At 43.6% G+C, this 10,947-nt stretch overlaps 1 protein-coding gene across 1 annotated transcript; it reads right to left on the reverse strand.

Moving 5' to 3' along the window:
• Positions 1-8,559: 8,559 nt before the first annotated feature.
• On the reverse strand, positions 8,560-9,990 carry LOC105985893 (sperm motility kinase-like). Its single transcript, XM_013016614.1, has one exon. The coding sequence runs from the start codon at positions 9,988-9,990 to the stop codon at positions 8,560-8,562; it is 1,431 nt and encodes a 476-aa protein (XP_012872068.1).
• Positions 9,991-10,947: the final 957 nt, after the last annotated feature.

The following is a 10,947-nucleotide window of genomic DNA, read 5'->3' on the forward strand; positions in this document are numbered from 1 at the left end:
GCTGGGGAAGCATCCGTGCAGGAAGCTCCCTGTTGGTGTCTGCAGCCGTATATCCACTCGTGGAGAAGCACCTTTCTGGCTCGCGCCACCTCCTGTGGGGTGCAGGTTATATCCTCTGATTTTCTACATTTTTGAAGTGCATGGTTTGGCATACATCAAACTCGATGCTTTGAGGGTACTCCCTTATAGTAACATGAATGACCAATGGGACTTGAACCCTTGCCTTTTCTTTTTTTTAATCAGTCGTGGGGCCTGAACTCTGGGCCTGGGCGCTGTCCTTCAGCTCTTCAGCTCAAGGCTAGCGCTCCACTACTTGAGCCACAGTGCCACTTCCGGTTTTCTAAGTGGATTATTAGACATAAGAGTCTCACGGACTTTCATGCCAGAGCTGGCTGTGAATTGGGCTCCTCAGATCTCAGCCGACTGTTAACTAGGATTACAAAGCGTGAGCCACCTGCGCCCCCTGAACCTGTGACTTTCCTAGGCACCTCCCAAAGGGTTACCAAAGATATGATCTGGGGAATCAGACAGAATACATTACCGCTTTTATACTTAACTTGGTCCTTCCTGGGGTGTGCGATGACATTTCATTGTTCTCCTGGTAAGGAGTTAGAATCGAGTTTCCTTTACTTTAATATAGTCAGTCCAACTCTTTTCAGTAGTCCAAACAGCAGTTTCTGTGGTCAAGGAAACCAGAAAGGGTCCCTCCCAGGCCATCCCCTGGATTTCCAGATAGAGCTGGCTTTGAACAGCAATCTCCATTTCTCAGATTCCCATGAGACACTGTTCTCCAAGGCTCCTCTCATTCCTGTTATGATGACTGCTATAGCGGCCCTACTCCCAGTTTTTGGATAGTTATTTGGAGATAAAAGTCTCACAGACTTTTCTGCCTCAATTGGCCTTAAACCGCAAACCTCAGATTTCAGCTTCCTGAGTCTGGCTGATCTCTGTATAATACTTTTATCTCCAATTAATCACCAAAAAGAAAGAAAGAAGCTGGAAATGGAGCTATGACAGAGTTTTAAGTGAATCAATCTCAGTGGTGGCTCACACATGCTCAAGTAGCTATTCAGGAGGCTGAATAGCTTCTAGCTCATGCTTAAGGGCCAACCCAGACAGCAGAGTCCATGGGACTCTTAAAATCTCTAATTAACCACCTACACACAAAAAGCCACAAGTTATGGTATGTCTCATGTAACAGAGCACTAGTCTTGAACTAAAAGCTGGGACAGCACCTGAGCCCCACTTTGTAGTCCAGTACCAGTGTACACACGCAAAAAAAGCAAAAAGTCAACAAAAGAAAGTGGAAGGAAGCACATATTACAGTTTTAAAATGAGGCAAGTGTTGTTGGTCATGTGTATAATCCTACTTACAACAAAAGGCTGACATCTGAGGATTGCAGTTTGAAGTCCTGTGGTTAGGCAAGCGCATGAGACTCAGACTATAAAGCACAAAGCTGGAAATGGAGCTGTGGCTGAGGAGGTTAAGTACCAGCCTTGAGTGAAAAAGCTAAGAAATGGTCAGAGGTCAAGCCACAGGACCACTAAAAATCACAAACAGTAAAGAAATACAAAGAAGAATGGGAGAGAAGGGACTGAAATCTGAGGATCATGGTTCAAAGCTAACCCAACAAGAAAGTCTATAAGACTGTGTGGGTGCATCCTGGGGCTTGAACTTGTGCCACTTTGTTCAAGAATAGAGTTCTGTTACGCATAGCTTTTCAGTGGTTACTTACTGCTAAGAGTCTCATAGACTTTCCTGCCTGGACTGGCTTTGAACCATGATCCTTGCATTTCAGCCTGTTGAGTCATGGTGGGCTTTGCATGAGATTCTTATCTCCAATTAACCACCCAAAAAAAAAAAAAAGCGGAAAATTGAGCTGTGGCTCAAGCTGAAAATTGTGCAATCAGTAGGATAGCACCTAAGCCCTGAGTTCAAGCCTGAGGACCAGCACAAAAGAAATAAAGAAGTGTAGAAGAAGAGAAGGAGTTGCCACTGACAGAGTTTTAAATGAATCAACCATTGGTGGCTTACACATGTTGAATTAGCTCTACAGGAGGCTGAAGTCAGAAAGTACCAGTTAAAGGCCAGCCCAAGCAGGGAAGTCCAGGAGGTTTTTTTTTTCTGTGTGTGCCAGTCATGGGGTTTGAATTTGTTCTACTTTGCTCAAGGCTGGAGTTCGATCACTAGCAGCTTTTTGGCAGGATCACTCCCAGCTAATTGGATAAGACTATCATGCAATTTCTTGTACAGGCCGGCTTCAAACTGTAATCCTCAGATTTCAGCTTCCTGAGTCATTCTGGGCTTTGCATAAGTCTCTTTTCTTCAATTAACCACCAAAACGAAAACAAAAACAGCTGGAGGTTGAGCTGTGGCTCCAATGACAGAAATGAGAAAAGAATTTCTGCGACAGCACTCCACCTTGAGATCAAGCTCCAGTACCAGCACACACAACAAGAATCAAATTAATAAAGGAGCCAATTTCAGAGGTTAAAATGAGCAAAGCATAGGTAGCACACACCTGTGATTGCAGTTACTCAGGAGTCGCACATCTGAGGATCACAGTTCAAGGCCAGCGCAGGCAGGAGAGTCCATGGACTCATCTCTAATTAGCCAACAACAGTAAAAAAAAAAAAAAAAAAATTGTGCTATGGCTCATATATTAGAGTGCTGCTCCAAAACAAAACAAAACAAAAAAAACCTCTGGGAGAGTACCTAGGCTCTGATTTAAAGTCCCAGGACCAGCATACCTAAGGAAATTTAAATAGAAATTTAAAAATTGTGTAAGAAAATTTTGAAAATGAGCCATGTGTTTTTAGTTCGCGTGTATAATCCTAGCTACTAAGATAGAAGCAATCTGAGGTTTGTGTACTCTCATCTCCAAATAACCAGCAAAACAAACAAACAAGAAAACAGAAGTGAAGCTGTGATTGAAGTTGTAAATCACCAGCCTTGAGTGAGAAAGCTATGAAACCATGCCCTGGCTCAGAGATTCAGCCTCAGGATCACAATAAAAGGTTAGGAGAAGAGACCCTGGGGTGATGACTCATGCCTGTAATTCTACAAACTTGGGAGGCAGAAATATGAGGATCCAGTGTAAAGGCCAACCCTAGCAGGGAAGTCCAGAAATCAGCCTCCTGAATCAGGCCAGGCCTTGCATGAACTCTAGCTCCAGGACAAGCATACACAAAAAGAATAAAGTAAATAAATGCAAAGGAGGGTACAAGAAGAGAGGAATAACAGAGGTTTCAATAAGCCAACCATGGATGGTTCATATCTGTAATTCTAACTACTCAGGAGGCAAAATCTGAGGATAGTGTTTAAAGGCCAGACCCAGTAGGAAAGTCCATAATGTGTGTGTGTCTGTGTATGTGTTTGTGTGTGTCTCTCTGTGAGTCCTGTTGCTTGAACTTGAACTTTGCTCAAGGCTCTACTAATTTCAGCTTTTTAGTGGTTAATTGGAGATATCATCTACTTTCCTGCCCAGGCTGACTACAAACCTTGATCTTCAGATTTCAGCCTCATGAATCTACTCTGGCTCTGCATGATATTCTTATCTCCAATTAACCTCCCAAAACAAAACAAAACAAAAAAACTTGGGGTTGAGCTGTGGTTCAAGTGGCAGAACTGGGAAAAAATTTCTGGGACAACACCCAGGCCCTGAGTTCAAGCTGCAGGACAAGTACAGAAGAAATAAAAGAAAAAGAGGGTAGAAAGACAAAAGGAAAAATCAGTGACAGAGGTTGAAATGAATCAAACATTGATGGCTCACATATGTTATACCAGTTACTCAGGAGGATGAAATCTAAGGATCATGGTTCAGGGTCAGCCCAGGAAGGAGAGTCCGTGAGACTTGTATGTCTAATTTGTCACCAAAAATAAACTACAAGCTGTACTCTGGCTTATGCGGTTGAGTGCTAGTCTTAAACAGAAAGCTTGGGACAGTACCTACACCCTAAGTTGAAGTACTAGGACCAGCAAACACATTTCAAATAAACACAAAAAAAAAGATGAGAAAAAGAGAAAACTAAAGTTTCAAAATGAGCTATGGGTGTATTTCTAGTTAGTCATGTTCAAAGCAAGACTGGGCAGGAAAGTACATGAAACTCTTATCCCCAATACCCAGCAAAAAGCTGGAAGTGTAAATATGATTACAGTTGTAAAGCACTGTATCTGGTGATAAAGCTAAAAATAACTGTTTGCTGACTCAGAGATCAATGCCGAGTGCTACCAAAACAAAACAAAACACACACACACACACACACACACACACACACACAAACTGTAGGTGAAGAAAGGTCAACTGCAAATTTAAACATAAGCCTGGTACTTGTTGATCATGGCTGTAGTCCTACTCAGGATACTGAAATCTGAGGATCAAGTTTCAAGGCCAGCACAAGAAGGAAAGCCCAGGAGACTTTGTGTGTATGTGTGTTTATGTGTGTATGTTTGTGTGTGGGTATGTGTTTGTATGTATGATGTGTGTGCTTGTGTACCATCATTTGCCTAGAGCTCTAGCATTCCCAGCTTTGGGGTAGTGAACTAGAGATAAAGAGTCTCATGGACTTTCCTGCCCAGGCTGGCTTTGAATCACGGTCCTCAGATTTCAGCCACCTGATTCAGTTGGAAGTTGAGCTGTGGCTCAAGTAGCAGAACTGGGCAAATATTTTCTGGGACTGCACCCAGACCCTGAGTTCAAGCCCTAGGACACACACAGAAGAAATAAAGAAGAATAGAAGTAACTAACAAAGAGCAAGTGACCGAGGTTTAAATGACTCAAACATTGGTGGCTCACACATACTCTACTGGTTATTCAGGAGGCTGAAATCTGAGGATGATGCTTCATGGACAGCCTAGGCAGGAGAGTCCATGAAACTCATCTCTAATTAATCACTCTCCCAAAAGGCCAAAAAGTATGATATATCTCATGTAATAGAGGATACCCTTGAATAAAAACTTCTGGGACAACATTTGAGCCCCAATTTGTAGACCCAGGAACCATGTACACATGCAAAAAATGAAAAAGCAAGCAAAAGAAGGTGGTAGCAAGCACATAGTAAAGTTTTAAAATGACACAAGGGTTGGTGGTCGTGTGTATAAGCCTAACTACACAAGATGCTGACATCTGAGGTTTGTGGTATCAAGTCAGCCTGGGCAGAAACGTGATTGAAACTCTTATGCCAGTTACCTAGCACAAAGCCTTGAACTGTGGCTGAGGTGGTAAAGCACCACCCTTGAGTGAAAAAGCTAAGAAACATCTACGTGAGCCAGAGGTCAAGCTGCAGAACCACTAGAAATTACAAATAAAAAACAATAAATACAAAAGAGAGTGGAAGAAGAGAGACTGAAATCTGAGGATCACAGTTCAAAGCTAACCCTAGAAAAGCTAACCCACAGAAAGTCTCATGGACTATCTGTGTGTGTGTGTGTGTGTGTGTGTGTGTGTGTGTGTGTGTTTGTGTGCCATTCTGCAGCTTTTGTGTGCCATCCTTGAACTTGTGCTGCTTTGTTCAAGGTTAGAGCTCTACCACTCGCAGCTTTTCAGTGGTTAATTGGAGGTCCAAGTCTCATGGACTGTCCTGCCCAGGCTGGCTCTGAACCGTGATCCTCAGATTTCAGCCACCTGATTCATGCTAGGCTTTGCCTCAGACTCTTATCTCCAATTAATCATCAAAAGAAAAGAAAAGCTGGGAATTGAGCTGTGGCTCAAGTGACAGAATTAGGCAATCACTTTCTGGGACAGCACCCAGTTCCTGAGTTGAAGCCCCAGGACAATCACAAAAGAATTAAAATAAAGAAAAGGAGGGTAGAAGTACAAAAGGAAGAGCCAATGATAGAGGTTTAAATAAATCAAGCATTGGTGGCTCACCAATGTTCAGTCAGCTACTCAGGAGGATGAAATCTGAGGATCACGGTTGGAGGCCAGCCCAGGTCAGAGAATCCATGAGACTCTTTTTTATTTTGCCCAGATACTCTTATGTCTCATTTGTCACAAAAAAATATGCCACTAGCTGTGCTCTGGCACATGTGGTAGAGTGCTACTCTTAAATAGAATGGAATTGCTGGGTCATGTGGTAATGGTATGTTATGTTAGAAGAATGTGTCAAATTCTACCATAATAGCTATATCATTTTCCATCAGCACAGAAATGTACAAATGGTCAATAAAATGTACAAGAGTATTCCAAATCTTCCACATCTGTGCTCTAATGGATCGTATTTTACTTGTTACTTGTTTTTATTTAGGCCGTGCAGGCCTGGAACTACGTAGCATTAGCTAGAGCTGAACAGAGAACAATACCCTGTGCCACTTCTCCAGCCTCCAAAATCATTTCTTCTGGTAGTCTTTTTTCTCTAGGGATAAATTTTAGAGATTATATGCATTTTCACTCTTTTAAAATAAGGGTTTGAACTATCTTAGGTAGGTGCCAGCTTCCTAGCAGGAAGTCTGATGATGACCCAAACAAAATGAAACAATAAGACCTCATCTAAAGTATAATGAAGAGCAAGGGCTGGGGGCATGGGTCAATGGGTAGAGCACTTGCTTGTCCAGCACCAGGCTCTGAATCAAAACCCCAGGACTTCCAAGAGATAAAATACTTTAAAGCATTAAAATTTAAGTAAAAGTGCAGATAATAGTATGATGGACCACATGGAGGTGCACATCTTAATCCCACACTTGGGAGACTAGAAGTAGAATTCTGTAATTAAGATCAGTATTGGCTCCATAATGAGACTGCATCTTAAACAATATCAAAGACTAGAATAAAATAAATCAAACTACATTTTTAAAGACTAGGGTGTAGTTCAAGTGTAATTCAAGTAGTTTTGCATATGCAAGAAACCAATACGATGCACAAAAATTAGATGCTTTAATAACTACAATGTTCAGGGGCTGTGAAGGTGGCTCAGTGGTAGAGCGCTTGCCTTGCATGCCTGAGGTCCTGGGTTCGATTCTTCAGCACCACATAAGCAAAAAGATAAAAGCCGGAAGTAGGGCTGTGGCTCAAGTGGTAAAGCTCTAGCCTTAAGCTGAAGAGCTAAGGAACAGTGCCCAGTTCCAGAGTTCAGACCCCGTGACTGGACCCCCCCAAAAAAACAAACAAAAACAAAAAAAAAGTACAATGTTCAGTTTATCAGCACTGTACTAGGTGCCCCTTGGCTGGAATCCCTCCTGGGGAAACCTAGAGCATTTGATGCACCTGTCTTCTGGGCTGGACTAAGGGCACTTCTGGGCATACAGTGTTTTGCTCTCCATTCATTGTTCCCACTTACAACCCATTTTTAGTAGACCCCTTAAAAATCTCTCCCATCCCAATAACAGGGCCTTCTGGCTTTCAAGTGAGGTTGTCTTTCTTGGCTCTTAGGGCTCTCCACTCCTTTGTCTGGAACTGCTCTGTTCCTAGGCCCACATTCAGCAGCTTATTCTGAGAAGAGTGGTAGCTATTTTGCTAGCCACCCTATGCTCCCCCATCTCCTCCTCAAACTAGTCATTGGTATCATTATGAGTCTGCTCAGAGGGTAGAGCATTTTCTTCTAGTGGACAGCTCTCTATTTGATCACTCTCTTGGAAGAAAGAGCATCCACAGGCCTTTGATGGGTGTGCTAAGAATACATCAGTATAAACTTACTGCATAATTTCCTCCTGCAGCTGTTTACACCCCACATCCCAGTATAGATTCTGTCCAGTTTGTCTCTAGTTACAGAGAAAGAACCAGAAGTAAACCTGAAAATCAGTAAGAGCCAGAAACATTCCTCCCACCATTCTTCCTTTCTTTAACTAAATGGGTTGCAATCTCCCAAGATGCATAGTCTGAGAAAGTAAATCCTTGATCGGAAAGGAATACACTAAATGTTACACCATCTTTTCTTTTTTGTTTGGGTCCGGTCCTGGGGTCTGAACTCTTGGCCTGGGCACTGTCCCTCAGCGCTTCAGCTCAAGGTTAGAGCTCTACCACTTGAGCCATAGTGCCACTTTTGGCTTTTTTCTTCTTGCTTATGTGGTGTTGAAGAATCAAACCCAGGGCCTCATGCATGCAAGGCAAGCACTGTACCACAGAGTCACCTTCCCAGCCCTACACCACCTTTTGAATAATACTAAGACTCACCTTAAGTATGTTGATTCCAATATTTAGAGTAATGCAGCACTTAACTAAAACCACTGTCCATGCTTGAGACAGTGAAATGAGACAGGGAAAATTATTAAGGGTTGTTAAGTGGTGTTGTGTGTAAGTAGGAGTTCAAGCTGGAATCCCCAACTCAGAAGGTAAAGGCAGCTTCAGGCCTCCTTTCAGCTGACCTTTTAGCTTTGGAAATTCACTGTCAGAAATCCTTTGACTGGAATTTCACCCTGAGAGTCCCAAAGCACATGCAAACTACCCAGCTGTGCTAGCCTGAAGCCTCTGCAGTGTGAACTTCCTGCATGACTCCCTCCTGCAGCTCTTTGTATCCAAGCCTCTGCCTCCTGATCTTCCACACCCAATGAGAGTCTCCATGAAGCCCTGAGTCCCATGGCTTTCAATTGTTCCCTGGTAGAACTTTGTTCCTAAGCTGTGGACATTACTTTGGGGCCCGCATACAGAAGCATATTCTGTGAAAAATTGTGGCTATCCTGCTAGCTACCCTCCTCCAGCGTGATCTCTTCTTCACCTTAGAGGTTATGGTCTCATCATGTGGCTGTTCAGGGGGAAATCTTTCACTGCTGCTTATGAAGAAAGAGCAGCCAAGGGAAACCACAGAATCCTGGCCTGGGTCTATGCTGGCACTGTGGTCCCTCTGCAGGAAGCAGAGGGGAATGGCAGGAAGAGTGGCACTTAGGCCTCTCTTGTGAGGCAACTGTTTGTCAACAGAAAGTGATTGAAATTCCGGTGACAAGGTGGAAGTAAGCCTGGCAGGTAAACTGGCTCTCCTCTTTATAGGGACACGGAAGTTGGAAAGTTCTGCAGGAGTTGGGCATGGAGGCACAGTTGGGGGCACTTTTTTCAAGTTGATACTGCTGTCAGTCTGATTTTGCTTTTCTTTCACTAAAAGGTACGTGCCCATGGCCTCATTGAATGTTCTATCCTTTATAGATCGCTGGATATCACAGGGGTGGTATCCCATGTCACACATTACTCTAAGAATGATGGGGTCCAGCTTGTTAGGCCATGGCTCATTTGCACACACTAAACATTCCTTAAAGGGTGTGAGCCATGGGTGCTCCATTATTTGTTCAGTGTTGGGCCTCTGGTTCGGGTCCACACTTAACAGTTGGCATAATAGATTTTGTCCTTTTGCAGACAGGTGATATGGAATCCCATACCTGCCCTTCAGGACTTGTGACCGTACCTGGATCGCATCCCTACCCTCAAAAGGGAACTTTCCCGTTATAATAAAATATAAAAGGATACCTAAGCTCCAGACATCCACCTTGCAGCCATCGTGACATTTTAGCAAGAACATTTCAGGGGGGCGGAATAGTACAGCACCACATGCATGTGTCACCAACTGCCCCCAGGTGACCCGGGTGCTCAGACCAAAATCACTGACTTTGATATTGCCCTCGTTGTCCAACAGGATGTTGTTGGGCTTAAGATCTCGGTGTGCAATTTTATTCTGGTGTAGGTAGTGAACAGCACTTACAGTTTGTGTGAAGAGCCTCCTGGCTTCATCCTCACATAGGCGGCTGGATTTTCGGATCCACGCCAGGAGGTGTCCTCTAGTGGCCAGTTCCATGATGAGATACACAGACTCCTCCTTCTCTATCACCTGGTACAACCTGATGATGTGTTTGTGCCTTACCGTCTTAAAAATGTCCACCTCATTCTTTATCCGAAGTTCGGAGGACTTAACCTTCCGGAGTATTTTAACTGCCACCTTGGTGTCTGTGAGGCGGTGATAGGCCTGCTTCACTTGTCCATAGGTACCATGGCCGATGAGCGCTTTCATCTGGTATTGTTCAATGATCTCCTCCTTCACGGAGCTTACGGATGAATCTTTGTATTGTGCCATCCTTCTGCTACGATATCGGGTAGCAAGTCTACCTAAAATTAACTAAATAAAAGAAGGGAACACCTAGAGAAAGGGAAAAGAAAGACCCAAATCCAAACAACAACCCACCCCCACCCCCAACCAAGAAAATCGTCAATTTAGCTTAGAGTCAGTCCAGTGGGCACCAAGCACCCACCCCCACCCCCAACCAAGAAAATCGTCAATTTAGCTTAGAGTCAGTCCAGTGGGCACCAAGCAAGAGCTCCTGGCACTGTTAACTGACAAACGTTGGAGCACAGTGGCTTCCTATACACCTTGCGGGACCTCTCACACTGGACCAATCACAGACAGGCCTAGTGACATCATGGAGAAAAATGAACCAATCAGAGTCAGGCCCAGTGACGCCAGAGGAAAAACTAGACCAATCACAGCCTACTACCATTGATTGACACTCTATCTCTTAGGCCTCAAAGACTGTTGCTAAGGACTTCAGGTGGGCTTGAGGTTGCTATGGTCATTATCATGGCATTTCTGAAACCACTAAGACAGTGAAATGTCCTCTGACTTTCTAGAGGACTCTTGCATCTTATAAATTGCTTCTGTGGAGACACTAGGCAATAGCCTCCGGTTGCTACCTTATCCTTTATCTTGTTTCAGCAATGACATGGCACAAAGGCCTCTGCCTTTCTCAAGGACAGCTTTGTCCTACAACTTGCTCCTGAGGGGACAAGTCCATGCTGGCTTTGAACCACAATCCTCACAATTCACCTTCCTGAGTAGTGAGGATAATAGGCTGGAGCCATAGGTAGGTACTTAGCTCATCTCTCACTTTTGGAGGAAATATATATGTATGTATATTTTAGAAAGATTGGTTGTAGATACATCCTTTTAGCTCTTTAAATTTGTTTCCCTTGCTGTCTAATAGTTAATCTAGTTTCTGATGAAAAATTTGTCATAATATCATTGAAGATCATTTTT

The sequence above is a fragment of the Dipodomys ordii genome, unplaced genomic scaffold, assembly GCF_000151885.1.
Source record: "Dipodomys ordii isolate 6190 unplaced genomic scaffold, Dord_2.0 Scaffold32, whole genome shotgun sequence".
NCBI classification, from domain to species: Eukaryota; Metazoa; Chordata; class Mammalia; order Rodentia; family Heteromyidae; genus Dipodomys; species Dipodomys ordii.